Source organism: Oryzias latipes, chromosome 12 (genome assembly GCF_053564925.1).
Source record: "Oryzias latipes strain Hd-rR chromosome 12, Olatipes_Hd-rR_3.1".
In the NCBI taxonomy this organism is placed as follows: Eukaryota; Metazoa; Chordata; class Actinopteri; order Beloniformes; family Adrianichthyidae; genus Oryzias; species Oryzias latipes.
This window is the reverse complement of record NC_136248.1, coordinates 10,959,274-10,975,438: the sequence shown is the minus strand read 5'-3', so window position 1 is coordinate 10,975,438 and position 16,165 is coordinate 10,959,274. Positions and strand designations below refer to the sequence as shown.

The 16,165-nt window shown below is 40.1% G+C and overlaps 1 protein-coding gene across 2 annotated transcripts in view; it reads right to left on the bottom strand.

The window, feature by feature from the left end:
- LOC101157679 (phospholipid-transporting ATPase ID) overlaps positions 1-16,165 on the bottom strand; it is a 46,563-nt gene that overhangs the window by 19,299 nt on the left and 11,099 nt on the right. For both annotated transcript variants that reach the window (XR_013659513.1, XM_011473227.4), the window contains exons 11-21: positions 14,248-14,336; positions 5,961-6,154; positions 5,659-5,867; positions 5,527-5,570; positions 5,284-5,449; positions 4,444-4,632; positions 2,760-2,875; positions 2,508-2,672; positions 2,288-2,399; positions 2,098-2,203; positions 57-207 (exon numbers count right to left, since the gene is read on the bottom strand). Coding sequence is in view for 1 of the 2 variants with exons in the window: in XM_011473227.4 (XP_011471529.1) it covers positions 57-207; positions 2,098-2,203; positions 2,288-2,399; positions 2,508-2,672; positions 2,760-2,875; positions 4,444-4,632; positions 5,284-5,449; positions 5,527-5,570; positions 5,659-5,867; positions 5,961-6,154; positions 14,248-14,336 (1,541 nt within the window). In the remaining variant the exon portion in view is untranslated. The remainder of the gene's footprint in view (positions 1-56; positions 208-2,097; positions 2,204-2,287; positions 2,400-2,507; positions 2,673-2,759; positions 2,876-4,443; positions 4,633-5,283; positions 5,450-5,526; positions 5,571-5,658; positions 5,868-5,960; positions 6,155-14,247; positions 14,337-16,165) is intronic.

The window sequence follows — 16,165 nt, the reverse complement described above, 5'->3', positions numbered from 1 at the left end:
GGACACTGCAAAACAATAGTAGGGTTTTCAGACGAATGCTTTTGAGAAGGCCTTACCAAACTGTGTCCGTTTATTAACATGGCATATTCTCCATTCACTTTCTCATCTTGCACAGTCTGTGTCTTCTTAAGCCAGAACAAACCAGCACGAGCCTTGATCACAGATGGTTCTTCTGCAGCATCCGGACACATTTTTCTTCTTGCACTTCTAAAAGCATGACAAAAAAACTCCAGTGACAGATGTCAAAATTCACTCTCCCCTAAAACTACTGATTTTTAAACCGATTAACAATGTTGTATAGTTTTCTTGACAGTTTATCTGTTTAATTTAAATTTGTCTAAATTATCTTCTCTGTTTTCTGTGGAAGCTCTTCCTGAAGGCAATGTTTTAACAAAATGAGTAGTTTAACAGCTGCACTGTTTGCGTCTTCAGTGTTTTGAATTACTCTTGTTGAATCAGGCTGTTCCTTACACCATGGTGAGGAGAGTATAGAATTTATGCTTTGTCTTGAGTTTTAGTATAGGTTTTCCCCACCTTGGTCTGCTTTTCCCCTAATATCTTCATATAACCCTGCTTTTGCCCTGACTGATTTTTTCTGACATGTCAGCTTCTGTGACATTTTGCTTTATAGGCTGTCACAGGTGTATTTTTCAGCTTCTTTCTCTTCTGCATCCATCTCACAACAATCACGACACCTTCATTTACTTTATTTTCATGAATGACCCAACTAGCATTACCAAAGAACAACTGTAGGCAAATGATTATTTTATTTGGTTGCTAATAAATTGATTATTTTTTTGTAATAATTGATTCTCTCTCTTTTTTATAAAGAATTGTTTTTTATGTAAAAATGTAAAAATTTGCTGCATACAAACTCACTGGACACTTAATTAGGCACACCAATCCAATAACTCATTAATGCACATTTCTAATCAGCCAATCACATGGCAGCAGCTCAGTGCATTTAGGCATGTAGAGATAGTCAAGACGATCTGCTGCAGTTCAAACCGAGCATCAGAATATAGAAAAAAGGTGATTTAATTGACTTTGAACATGGCATGGTTGTTGGTGCCAGATGGGCTGGTCTGAGTGTTTGAGAAACTGCTGATCTCCTGGGATTTCACCCACAACCATCTCTAGGGTTTACATAGAATTATCTGAAAAAGAGAAACTGTCCAGATAGCAGCAGTTCTTTGGGTGGAAATGCCTTGTTGATGCCAGAAGTCAGAGGAGAATGGCCAGACTGGCTCCAGCTGACAGAAAGCCAACAGTAACTCAAATAACCACTGGTTACAACTGAGGCATACAGAAGAGCATCTCTGAATGCACAACATGTCCAACTATGTGGCAGATGGGCTACAGCAACAGAAGACCACACTGGGTGCCAGTCCTGTCAGCTAAGAACAGGAAACTGAGGCTACAATTCATATAGGCTCAACAAAACTGGATAATTGAAGACGGGAAAAACGTTGGCTGGTCTGATGATTCTCCATTTCTGCGACATTTGATGGTAGGGTCATAATTTGGCATCAACAACATGAAAATATACATCCATCCTTCCTTGTCCTCATCCTCAACAGTCCATTCCTTAATGACCCTTAATGTGGTACCATTTTTTGATGACTACTTCCAGCAAGATAACACACCATCTCATAAAGCTGGAATCATCTCAGACTGGTTTCTTGAACATGACAATTAGGTAATTGTACTCAAATGGCCTCCATAGTCACCAGATCTCCACCCAATAGATCACCTCTGGGATGTGGTGGAATGGGAGATTGCCATCACGGATGTGCTTCCGACAAATCTGCCGCAACGTCATGAGGCTATCATGTCAATATGGATTAAAATCTCTGGAACGGTTGCAGTAACCTCGTTGAATCTATGCCATGGCCGTTCTGAGGCAATTCTAAAGGCAAAGGGGTCCAACCTGATACAAGCAAGGTGTATCTAATAACGTGGCCAGTGAGTGTGTGTCTTGAGACTATGTGCCAAATTTGACTGAGGAAATAGCAATAATTTGAGGAAACATAATAAACTAAGCATGTTGCTGTGATAATTTTGGATGAAGTTATAAATCCAAACATGTCAATTTACTGTAGTTCTTTTCGCACTCCTTCGGCAGTATTGGCTGCAACAATGAAGACTTCATTCATTTCTTCTCTTAGTATGTTGCAAGAATAGCCTATGTTTTCCGCAGTTTCTAAAAAAAAGAGAAAAAGATGTAAACTTGATAAACAAATCATCATCATAATTTGGTTAAAAAGTGAACTTTGATGATATTAACCTTGCTTGTCTCCAGTCAACACCCAGATTTTTATGTCAGCTTTGGCCAATTGCTCAATGGTCTGTGGCACACCATCTTGCAGCTTGTCCTCCACAGCTGTTGCTCCCAGCAGCTGCAAAACAATGATGATAATTCTATTATTATTTTTTTCACGTAAAAGAAAGTAATGCTGGTTTACTGCAAATACCACAAAATATTAAACATGAACTAAGTGAGTTACAGTCATGTCTTTCTCAATTTCTTCATAAAGTTCCTCAAGTCTCTCCTCTCGGCCCTCCATGGCAGTGCTGGCCTCATTGTGGCGCTTCCTCCACTCCTCCATGTAGTTCTCTTCTAAATTCTTGAAGGCCAGAACCAGAGTGCGCAGGCCATCACCAGCATACATCTAAACGAAAAAGATCGACAGATTAGAAGCTACAGATTGAAACATCTATTTATATTTATTGGCCACCATTAAAGAGGCTTGTCTTACATTGAGGTGATCAGTCGTGACCTTCATCAGGTTGCTGCAGGAGGGGTGCAGTCTTTCATAGATGATGGTATCTGCTCCTTTGCAGTAAAGCGTTGTCTTGCCTTCGGGGCTTCTTACTAGAAAAAGGAATTAAAGTATTAGTACAGTGTTATGGAAATTTAGCTGCTGATCTTCCATCATGTCAGCAAACATTCCGTAGCCTGTCTGATCTTGGTCTGGGTTGTACTGAAAACCTTTTCAATATTCAGTAAATTTTCCCTTGTGAGATTAATAAAATTCTATTTTATTCTATTCTACTCTATTCTTACGTATCATTTTATTTAAAAAAAAAACAAAACATTAAAGTCACCACTAAGACTCTGATGAGAAGATATTAGGATTAAAAAGACATTTTTTGCTTGAGGTAGCAGAGTTGAAGATGCTGAGGTTCTCTTTGGGAGTGACCAGGATGGATAGGATGAGGGATGATGGTTCGGACATATCCAGAGGTGAGACAGTCTGACATAGAGCGTGATTGCTCCAGCCGGAAGCCTGGCCAAACGAGGTAAGTGCTGCAGCGATCATGACAGATTCTATTCAATAAGTTATTTGCGGTTGTCAATTTGATTCACTTTGGATTTTGGTCATTTTGAACAATCTGATTCAATTTGATTCACTGACCTAAAATAAATCCATTACATCTTTAGCCAAAAATATGATTCCGAGTAATTTGATTTTGATACTGATACCAATTCCTCTGTGACTCAGAGATGAAGACCTGGGTACTGAAGAGTGCAGGTGAACTTTTCTAGATTACTTGTGTTTCTTGCAAGATAATCAAGTGTAAATTAAACAAGAATTTATGGCAAATCCATTCACATTTTAATTTCATCAAGTTCATCCAGATCACTATTGTTTTTCCACATCAAAATAAAACAAAAGGAACATTATTAGAACATTCTACCACACTGTTTGGTCAAATATCTTGGCAAAATTCAGTTTCCACACATTGGACTGTAATGATGCCTAATTTTTTGCTGCCATCACATTTGTCCAGTCCATATGGCCTTTTCCAAGTTTAATTTGATTATCGATTAATCTCATTAAGAACATTTTTTATATGGTGTTGGTTTGATTTAATTTATTTCTGCCTTAGACACATATGATTTGGTCCGATCCTAAGAATAGAAAACGATTCATCAATTAATCAATTATATGTTACACCCCTATCTCCTACACATTTACCCGTAGACATCTAATCTTTGGATATTTTTAGATATCTGTTAGAGTACTTTTTGAACATTTAGTATTTAAAAATATAAATACTGCAATTTTACACCCATCCATTCATCTTCAGAACCCACTAAATCTCTTTTGGGGTCACGGGGTTGTTGGTTCCAACCCAGGTACTGTTGGGCAAAGGCGAGGTAGACCCATGAAAAGGGCCCCAGTCTGTTGCACCCGGTTTCTGTTGCTATCTGAAAAAGCCATTTGGGTAAGTTTCTAACTGATGCTCTAAATTGTCCCTACGTATCAATTTGAGTGGTTGTTTGTTTCTATGTGGCCCCGTGATGGACTTGTGAAATGGAGTACCTTCCATTTGCCCTTCAATAGCTGGTTAAGCTAACCCCATGACCTTGAACTTGATTCAGCTGCTATAGAAAATGAATGGATTAAAATCAGATTAAATGCTGCTTTTACTCACCTATCACCGACATCCTTTTCCGAATATTGTTGAAGTCCAGGACAGCTACTAGCTCATACACAACTTTCCTGCCCATCTCCATCACTGTGATGGACTCTGGCGTGCGAGAGCGGAACACAAAACCAAAGTTCCTCGCTGCTGTCACCAGCGCGCCCTCATCGGGAGACTGAGCCTGGTAAATCAGCTCCCCTACAAAGTTACAACAAGTAAGAACAAAACACGGCCCAAAAATTTTGGGATTTTTAAATGATTTACGTCAAATCATAGCTAGTGATATCAGACTGATTTTGAAGCTAGAACTGGAGGAATACTCTATACTCTGAATACTCTAATGCAGGAGTAGCCAATCTTTTTTACAAAGAGGACCAGATTTGGTGAGATGAAAATGTGTGAGGGCCAACCAGTTGGCCTGCATTCTTTGAACAATTATGACAACATGAAATACAAATGTGAATTTAAATGAAGACCAGAAATACAATTTGAAAAGTGTCTGGAAAAAGCCTTTGGTCAACATCCTAAGTTGATATGTCTTTTTTAAAGAATGTATAACTGCTGATTGTATTGTTTTGTGCATTATTCTTGCTTTGATTGCTAAAAATAAAGCATTTCAATTTAACACAAGTTTACAACAGCTTATAATGAAATTTAGCCATTCCCAGTTTTTAAAAAGTGCAGGGAGCTGATTATTATTGAATTTTATGCCATGAGCCTGCAGGCCGTTGAAAATTTGAAGCAGCGTGCTTTTTGCCCACATGCCGGACTCTGGACATGTCGTTCTAATGTAATAACTCTAAAATGGTTCAAGAGAAATAACATAATTCTTGACAAAGGAGAAATTACCTTCCTTCTTTTCTTCTGGCATGACAGTGTGACACAAAGCTAGCAAACGGAAGAAAGCATGGGCCTCTGGATTTCCTTCCTTCACCGTCTCCACCAGACTGTGATCGTGGAAAATGAACTTCGAATCTGCAAGCTGATTCCAGCTGAAGTCCACTCTAGGTGTTTTCTTAAAAGTAAATGTTAAGAAAAATTATATAAATATCTATGAAAATAAAAAATCTTTAAAAATGTGCACCCTCTCACCTCTGTTGTTTCTAATCTCTGTCCAGAAAAGTCACACAGCTCACCTGTACAGATGAGAAAGGCATTTCAGTCATTCAGGAGGCCTGTGTGCACTCCGCTACTTTATTTTTTCATTTGGGCCCAGCTGCTCACCGTAGGCTTTTCCATTAATGGAGCACTTGTTGAAGGTCATGATATTTTGCGTCAGGGTTCCCGTTTTGTCACTAAATATATATTTAATCTGGCCAAGCTCCTCATTGAGCGTGGTGGTTCTTGCTTGAGCAGGTGTATCGTTCTTAGGATAATACATCTTCCTGTCCCAGTCAATGAAAAAACTGTTTCCAAGACGGATGATCTCCACGCTGAAAGTCAAGCATGCAAAAGGTGGTCAAACTCTACCAATGTAAAATTAAAATAACATAAAGAGACTTCTCTTTTTTTTTTTGTAAATGTACCTGACATAGAGAGAAATGGGCACCACCGTGTTAAGGACTATGACGTAGGACCAGAAGGTGAGGAAGGATGAAAGAGAACCACTCACACCTGGTTCACGAGGAAGAAACATTGTGAACGCAGAGCCTTCATTTGCCTCCCAGATTGCATTGCAGATGGATAGAATGGCGCACATTGTTGCAAGAAAACCAAAGATCTGATTTAAAAAAAGAGAGATAAGACATACCTTAATGAAACTACAACAGATCATTCATTTAGATCAGGTGTGCTCATTACGTCGATCGCAATCGACTGGTCGATCTTCAAGGACATGGGGGTAGATCACAGGCCACAAAAGATAAATAACCAAAAAAATAAAAAATATATTTTAAAAAAATCCGTCAGCTAATCAAAATCCTCACAGCTGTGACTTGACTTGATTGACATGCAGATCGGCCAATCGCACATCCTCTGATACATACTTCACTGCACACGTGTGATGATGTACACTGAGCGCAGTCTGTCTGTCATTAGAAATTCGTTACTTGCCCCACGGCATGTCAAGTCCCCGGCAGAAGACCACTGGAATGTTTATTGAGGCCCAGATTGCCCGGCGTGCCTCAGCAGTTCCCGCTAGATGGATCCGAGTCCACTGAGGCAGAAGTGTTTGCCTGTACCACGTGGTTTTCCTACAGGAAAGTAGCCAGCAGCGCTTTAGAAATGCCATGCTTAGGGTCTTGCCTAAGGGTCACCCACTGGGTGATGTTGATTGCTCACCATTGCTATGGTAATTGCCCCATTACCATTGTTGGGGATTCCTGCGTGGCAGCCTTCCACCTTACCACCTTACCAAGCAAGCTACCCAGCCACGGATCTGTTCTTTATCCACCACCACAATAACTCTGGTTAGTTCGCCATTACCATCCTAGTCCAGTCTGGATCTGGAAGTCCCACAGGCGACCTTCGGGGTTTTTTCCAATTTTGACCTTGGGGTTTCCAGTCCATATTCAGCACACAAGCTTCTGTATATTATTCCAGCCATTTGATTGTGGCGCTCCATGTATGCTTTACCTGCCAGCGTCTTACACCCTGCAGTTATGTGCTGGATTGTTTCAGGCGCCTCTTTGCACAGCCTACACCTTGGGTCTTGTCTGCATTTGGTAGATCTGAGCCTCTATCACTCTGGTTCTCAGGGCTTGTTCCTTGGCTGCCAGCCGTTTCTAGCCATTGGTAAGAATTCTTGATATCAGCCACTTCAGTTATTCAAATTCAAATTCAACTTTATTTATATAGCGCTTTTCATGCTACATAGCATCTAAAAGTGCTTCCCAGAGAAAGAATTAAAAAAAAAAATTAAGATAAAAAATATAATAGTTAAAATAATAAACATAGTAAAAGTAATAAAAACAATAATAAAATAAATGCAAATAATAATAAATTAATTAATTAATAAAAACACACAAAAACCCAAGACATACACATCCCTCCATTAAAATCAAAACAAATAAAATTAGCTGATAAAATTTTATAAAATCAAATAAAAACGTGGACAAGGAAAAAACTATGTAAAAGCTTTACTAAAAAGATGTCTTAAGTTTTTCTTAAAAACCTCCACAGTGGCTGAAGCCCTCACGTCCTCAGGCAGGCTCTTCCACAGGCGAGGCCCACAGTGCTGAAAGGAGGCCTCGCCGTGGGTTTTAGTTCTGACCTTTGGGACAACCAGCAAACCTGCACCTGTGGACCTGAGGGCTCTGGGAGGGTCATAGAATAAAAGTAAATCTGATAAAAATGAGGTTCCTGTTCCATGTAGACTTTTATAAACTGATAAAAAAACCTTAAAATTGATCCTAAAGCTGACTGGGAGCCAGTGCAAAGACTTCAAAATTGGAGTAATGTGCTCCTTCTTTCTTGTTCTGGTTAAAAGGCGTGCAGCTGAATTTTGAACAAGCTCCAGCCGGTTGATAGTATTTCTCTTAGCATCAGAAAGAAGAGCATTACAATAGTCTATCCTAGATGTTATAAAAGCATGGATTAATATTTCATCACTGGCTTGTGAGGGAAAGGGTCTCACTCGGGCAATATTTCTAAGATGATAAAATGCAGTCTTTGTAACTTGGTTTGCATGTGCTTCAAAGATAAGATCTGTATCTAAAATCACACCGAGGTATTTTACTTTATTGCCACAATTCCAAGTCTCTGTTTTAAAACAGGCCATTTAGATTATGATCTAAAATTAATTGATGATCCAGGTTCAGGTTCAGGAGAAGTTAAGGGAGCTGGCAGTCAGTCTTCTTTAAAACAATGAACAGTATGTTGAATGTTAGCTGATAAAATACTGCTACCAAGCAGACTAGGGTGAAGTCCATCTGGTCTGTAAAATGAGGGGCGATTCCAGAAAAGGTTAAAATTGTCAATAACACCCAACCTGTGCGTGTGGGAGGTGGACAGCAGCCAGGTGTGGAGGGAGAGGATCCTGCTGAAATGTGTAGATCCTCTAGTAAGTGTGGGAATAGGTCCAGAAATAAAAACAATTCTCCCAGTGTTGGATAAAAGAGTGAAAAGTTCCCTAAATTCCCTTTTTGTGATTTCGGACTGCTGTAGTGTCATTGGTTCCAATGTGAACTACAAACCGAATGACACTGGTCGGGAGGGAAAGCAGAACCTCAGGAAGCTTTTGAAGAGGATCCTTCACCTTGGCCCCAGGGAAGCATCTGGTAATGGCGTTGATGTACCTTATATTCCTGGGGGGTATTCCAGAAAGCAGGTTATGCTAGCTCCCACGATAAGTTTCAGGCTAAGGAAGTTGATAACCTCAGCTTTCGGTTCCAGAAATGGAGGTATGTTTCAGGGTAGGTCAAGTTGCCATGGCAACTCATGCTCTGAACATAACCTGGTCTGGAGCAGGTTTAGTTGAAGGTTACTTTGTTTACAGAGAGGTGAAGGAGCATGGCATGTCCATTTGAAGATGATTTAGTGGATGAAGAAGCTCAGATAATACTTTTTCCACAGTGAGAGGGTGATATGACCACATATGAATGTTGGAAAGAGAAACTTTTTTACTTTGATCTAACTTAATTATTTGCTTCAGTTAAGTCAAATCGTTTTTTGTTAGGTCACCTTAAAAATAACACGTAGTTTTCAGACAATTATTTTCCTTTCATTCAAATTAATTCAATTAAGTAGGTGTAACTTTGGTGCTGCTGTTAGATCGGCACCGCAAGGGATTCTGGGATATCATTCCCTTTGCCTGTCTGGACGGATTTGGGTTTAAGTGTGGGTTTTTGACTAAATGTGTTTAGTTGTTTAACTGTTTTAGCTGTTTTACTGTGTTTTGCCGAGTTATTTTGTCCTACTATGCTTACGTCTCTGCACCATAAGTGAGAGTGAAGGAGAGGATGATGAGTTTATATAGCACTCCTACCGTTTTTAAATGTAATTGTAATGATGGAGAGGACTTTAATGAATAAATGCACTCCGTGCATTTTTTTCCCCCGTCCTTTTAATTTTTATAAAAATGAGCATATCTGCCGGCTCAGACGTAGACATATGAGAGTTCAAGAATCATAATTAATTAAGATGGAAAAAAGATTAATTGAATTGGAGTAATGTGACATTTAGTTAAATAAATATGTAAATTTGAGTTTGCACAAGAAATTACTGAGTTTTATAGACGTAAGAAATGAGGTTGAGTAAATTTAACTCAATTACTTTTAACAATAAATGTAATTAATTTAAGTTGGTAAAATTGGATAAGTTATATATATGCGTCACAAGGAAAATGGAAACAAGATCAGAAACTCGTGCGTTTACTTTGTCTGTTTTCCTACTACAAGCAGAAACTCTTTCTTTTGCTGATGCAGCCGTATTACTTTTTGATGGACGTATAATCTTCATACGCCGTCATTAAAAGCTCAGACTCCGCCTCACTGAAGTTTCGCGCTCTCTTTTTTTCTCTGCGCGTTTATATGGTGACTCCGTAAATCGGCGATCCATTGAGAATGTCTTTATGTACATGCCGCACAAACCCCAGAGTAAGCAAGTTCAGGCGGATTTCAGCCAGAGTTCAGGCTTAAAGTCAGGCTAGTTTAAACATGCTTCCTGGAATACCCCCCTGGTTATAGAGTCACCAACAATCAGGGTGGTTGGGGGGAATAGTGGTTGGGGGTGAGAGGGACGAGCCTCAGCCCGTGGTCAGGTGGTACATCCCATGCAGGGGTTTGTCCTCCCATGAGGATCTGTCTTCCAACACTGTCTCCTCTGATCTCCATTGCCTGAGACATTCACTGAGCACACTGTCAGTTGGGGCCTTGAGCTTGATGTATTCATGCATCTTGGATGTTTCATCCTGGATAGTGGCTTTTACGCTCACTGGTCCTCGGCCTCCTTCCTTGCGGCTAGCATACAGTCTCAGGGTGCTGGATTTGGGATGGAACCCTCCATGCATGGTGAGGAGCTTTCATGTTTTAACATCAGTGGTCTGTATCTCTTTCTTTGGCCATCTTATTATTCCTGCAGGGTATCTGATAACTGGCAGTGTGTAGCTGTTTATTGCCAGGGTCTTATTTTTGCCATTGAGCTGGCCTCTCAGGACTTGCTTACTCGTTGGAGGTATTTAGCTGTTGCAAGCTTTCCTTGTTGCCTGCTTCAGGTTGCCATTTGCCTGCGGAATTCCAAGGTACTTGTCGTCAATGTCTGCTATTGTTCCTTCTGGGAGTGAGACCCCATCTTTAGAGCCCGAATGACATCGGTATCACCTTGGTATATGCCACATTTGATGGACACATATGCAAGTGGCTTCCCATTGGCTTCAAGAGTGATTTTCCACAGCTTCATTGAGTTTCTTATGAAGGCTCTAAGATTCCTGTCGAAATTGTACAGCTCCAAGCATTCAGTGATCCACGTGTGTGGCATTGAGTCATAGGCTTTCTTGTAATCAATTCAGGCTGTGCACAGGTTGGTGTGCAGTCTTGAGTCTGGAGCGACTGTTCTTTTAACCAGGAATTGGTGTTTGGCTCGTCTGGAATCTCTTATGAGCTGGTTCATTTGTGCCGCCAGGCGCTCGTGGAGTCCAGTGAGTTTCGTTAGCCAGTAGGCATGTATCATGTCAGGGCCCGGTGCTGTCCAGTTCTTCATACCTGAGACTCTTTCTTGGAAGTCTGCCACTGTGATGGATACTGGATTCTGCTCAGTTAAGTTGCTATGTTCTTTTCTCAGAGAGACCAGCCACTGGGCATTGCTTTTATGTGCTGCCTCTTTCTCCCATATACTTTTCCAGTACTGATCAGTTTCTAGCCTTGGTGGGTCTGCTCAGCTGTTTTGACCCTGCCACTGAGTGTAAACTTTCGCAGGTTGAGTTGCGAACAGCCTGTTTATCCGTCTGGCTTCATTGTCTCTTGTGGACCTCTTTAGGCGGCTGCTCAAGGCTAAGAGCCTTTGTTTGGCAGCTTCCAGTGCTTCAGGTATAGGCATCTGGCTGTATCTCGTAGGTGCTTGCTTTCTCATTGTACCTCTTTGACCCTCTGTCAGCTTACTCACTTCCTTCTGAGTTGCCTTGATTTTGGCCTCTAACCGTTGCTTCCATGGTGGGTATTGTATTCTTCCATGGTTGCTCTTATAGCCAAGCATCTCAAAGATCACTGCTGCTGAAGTGTAAACCAGTTCATTGGTTTCTGTGATTGTTGTGGTAGGAATTGCCCTCAATGCTTCATTCACAGTTTCCAGGAGACTTTCAGGCGGTACATCACTTAACCGTTGTAGCTGGTGTCGGTGTTGCCTAATGTTCCTATCTCGACATGATCTTGTCTGTCTTTCAGGTCAGTTGCTGCCTCACTCAGCATATCTGTAGTTGTTGGGGCTGTGTACCCAAGCTCAGGGTGGGAGTGTGGTATAGGATCCTCTCTGACCCAACTACCCCTGGCTGCAGCCTGCAGAACTGCACAACATAGTGGAATGCTGAAACGCTGAGGAATGTGAACATGCTGTGGAATGTTAACCCCGCCCATGCTGAGACCGTCTTCTTCTTTGGTTTCACAAGTTTCCACGTGCAATATTGCCACCTACCAGTTTTTAAGGAGTTTTTCCTTACCGTGAAGGGGGGGTCTAAGGGCAGGAATATCAGTTTAGATTAATCTGTTTTGTTAAAGTTTAGTATTAATCCTAATGCATTCTTTGTATTCATGATCGCTTTTTCGTTGTATGTTTACCTTACAATTACCGCTATGAAGCCCATTGAGACGTCTGTAATTCGAATTGGCGCTAAATTAAAAAGTTTTTTTAATTGAATTAGAGAATTTATACAGTGATTGCTGTCTTCTTATGCCTTTTACAAGTTTCCATGTGCATGTATTAGGGAGTTAATAAATTTTGTCTGGCCTCACGGACTCAAAAAATTACTCATTGGATGAACTCAATTTAATTGTGGGCAGGATTTCCATCCAATCAATATGAGTAACCCCACCTCAAAGAAAATTCTTCCATGTGACGAAATATAATTGAGTCAATTGAACTTAATTTTTATCAAGAAAGGCAAGGGGAAAAAAAACATGCAACAGCAGTCTGAGGCCAGCCTCAAACTCAGAACCTCTGCATGTTAAACCCACTAACTTATCCAGTGAGCTAACACTTTAATGATGTCAATGATCCGCCGGTATAAACAAATAGATTCATTATTTACATGAATGAAGCTCGTCGTGTATCGTCTTATTGGGAGAAGCCGAGTTGAAACGATTTCATGCCACAGTACGTTTTTTACGTGGAAAAAACGAACGAAAGTTTTCACTTTTGAAAAGTCGAAGGATTTGAAGGACCAAAAGTCAAACCAGGCATTAGACGAAGGAGTTGAACATTTTAATAGTTGAATGGTTAAAATAGGTGAAAAATTGTAGCCGTAAGACGGCAAAAAGAATAAATAAAGAGAAACAGGAAAACAGCATTCAACAGCATGTCCCTTAATTGAACTCAATTATTCTGGATTACTGTTGTAATTTTAGCTGTCGGGGAAACTATTAATACATTTTGTGTTAGGTCAATTAAATGTAGATACATTCTTTTAAAATAAATATTTTTAAATAAAACAAACACAATTTTATTGTGTTACATGAAAGAGGGGCTTGAATCATTTTTTTGAGTGATAAAAAAAACAAAGGTGAATCAGATGCACGGGCTCAACGTGGGCGGGGTTAACATTCCACAGCGTGTTCACATTCCTCAGCGTTCCAGCATTCCACTACGTTGAGCCGTTCTGCAGGCTGCAGCCAGGGCTTACTCCTCTGACCTGCTGTTCTGGCTCTCCCGTGGTATTGTATTGTATCGCCGCAATCTCAAGTTGTGATAGGAGTTGCCGTTTGTGGATGTTAGAACATTGGGCTACCAGTTGTTTGGCAGTTAGCCTTGATTGTGGGTTTCGAAGCATCTATTCATTCCACATCTCTGCATGTAACACCTCTGGGTGGGATTACTTGAGTAATAGCATTATAACAGAACCTTGTTCTCACATCTAGTCCATTTCCGTGTTGTTCCAGGAGCCCATTTTCCTGTCCCCCAGCACCTGACGCAGACCTTGTTTGGCCGGGGGACGTCTGAGCCGGCGTGACATGTGGTTCATTGTCTCTCATGTTGGGAGACAGGCAGTAGCATTAAGGGTCTTGCCCAAGGTCCCTCAATGGGGGATGTTAATTGCTCGCCATTGTTATGGTAATCCCCATTTCCATTGTTATGGTTATTTGCCCTATTTCCATTGCCATTTCCATTAATTGTTCATTCCGCCCCTGGGAATTTCCTGCATGACAGTCCTGCACCTTACCAACCGAGCTACCCAGCCGGTTATATTTATATATATATATATATATATATATATATATATATATATATATATATATATATATATATATATATATATATATATATATATATATATATATATATATTTTTTTTACATATATCCAAAGTCTGAAAGATAAAAAAAATAATGATAATAAACTTGCTCCGTTTTTAAATGGAGCACCACAGGGAAGCAATTACATGGAAAAAAAGTTTGCAAACAAAACCCCCTGGAGAATTTGGAGTCCATGATTATGTTATAAAACAAATAGAGCCAACATATGTGGAAATATTTAAAAATATGAAGCTTGCAAAAGTAGCTCACATGCCAAAAAAGTGTGGGCACCCCTGATTTAGATGGTCCTAATTCACACAGTTTGTAAAGATAGCATATTTTTGAATAGACCTATTAGCAAATTCATTTATGATGCATTTAAAAAACACCTCCTGCATTTTAAAAATCTCCATATGTTTGTGTTTGCATGAACTTACAGCCAACACGAGGATGTTCATCAGATGATCAATGCTTGTGCGCTTAAATACTGTTTTGCCGCAGTTCTGCATGAGTTTGGTGTCAGGACCTGGGCAGATTTATTGACAGAGTTACAGGTAGAAAAATCAAGTTCCTTGAATTATACTGTAGAGATACTGAGTTTTCTTTTTTTTTCCTTTTGTCAAACAAATATATAAACATTCATAACCATTCATATTATATTTGATACATGCATTTCTGAGAGCCCTCTCACATATGTATGATTTTAACTTTCCTTAAAAACCCAGTGGATATAACTTGGTCCATATTTTCTGGCCTGTAGTTAAACACCATTCCACTAGGGAGGTTGAATGACTTTTCCTGCTCGTTTCAAAATAGGTGCTTCCATGAAAACCCCTTTGGCGGGAAAAGTTTAGCTAATTTTCAAAACTTAATGGTGAGAATAACCCAGCTATTGTTATTACATTTTGTAAATGACAACTTGTATTGAAAGAATGTAAAAAATTTTATAAAACAGTTACACCATGTTAAAAATGTGTGGATCAGATTTGAGTCCATTGGTAAATAAGGTGTTTTTTTTCCTGAAACTCTTCTCAGAATTTTTGGATCTTAAACTAACATTGTTGTAAACAAAAAACTACCAAATTACCCCAAGTATCATAATTGATTATCTAAAGCTAATTAAAAAAAACAACCTATGTGTGGATTTCATCATAGGTTTTAAAAAACATCTTAATTAGAAAATATTTGAATATTTGCCAAGTCTTTGATGTAGCAGGCTTTAAAGGATTAAAGATAGTTCCCCTTGGTATGTTTCAACTCGCTCTACCTTTGTGAAATATTGGGTTTTCTCACAGTTTGCAATAATATACTTTTGCAGCAGACTTGTTTAATATGAAAATGTCCATTTTACAACTGTTATTTTTTCATCTGGTATAAAAGAACATTATACACCAGGGGTGCTCATTACGTCGATCGCGATCGACCGGTCGATCTTGAAGGACATGAGGGTAGATCGCTGGACAGAGAAGATAAAAAAAAAAAAAAACACTTCTGAAAAATCCACCAGCCAATCAAAATCGTCACCGAGAAGTACGGGACTTGATTGACATGCAGAAAGGCCAATCGGACATCCTCTGAAGCATACGTCGCTGCAGATGTGTGTTTAAAAACACTGAGCGCATACTCTCTGTCATCAGAGAGTTGCTCTCTGCCCCGCATCACGTCAAGTTCCGGCAGAAGACCGCTCCGCACAAGAGGAGTGTTTCTTGAAGCCGCCCCGCGTGTCTCCTCCTGCTATCAGCTCTGCAGTTCGAGGCTGATTAATACGAGCTCTTGAGGAAGCTGTTTTGTTCGAGGCGCGCGCTTCGTACGGAGCCATCAGCGCCTTTTGAAACGCCATGATGCTCCCCCCCATTGCATCGTTTACAGCAGAGCATGACATACGATGGTTGCTGCTTTCTGTCTTTGTAACAAAACGCCTCCTCTGTTAATACAAAAGTATCTTTGTGTAATCCTACTGTGCAGTTTTTAATCATCAGTACATAAACAATAATATTACTAATAAACATAACTAACAAATATTCACTAATAGTATTTATATTATTATAATATTATTGACTTTAGTAGGAAGTCCTCCCACCAGCCATTGATCATCGATGGAGGGGGAATCGAGGTGGTTGACTCCTACAAGTACTTGGGTGTGCACCTTGACCACAAACTGGACTGGTCGGAGCAGGCTCATGCTCTGTATTAGAAAGGTCATAGTAGGCTGTTCTTCCTGAGAAAGCTGAGGTCCTTTGATGTGTGTACTGACATGTTGCTCCTCTTTTATCAGTCGGTTGTGGCGAGTGCTGTTTTCTATGGGGTTGTATGCTGGGGTGGCAGTATGACCACAAGGGATTGCACTCGATTGGA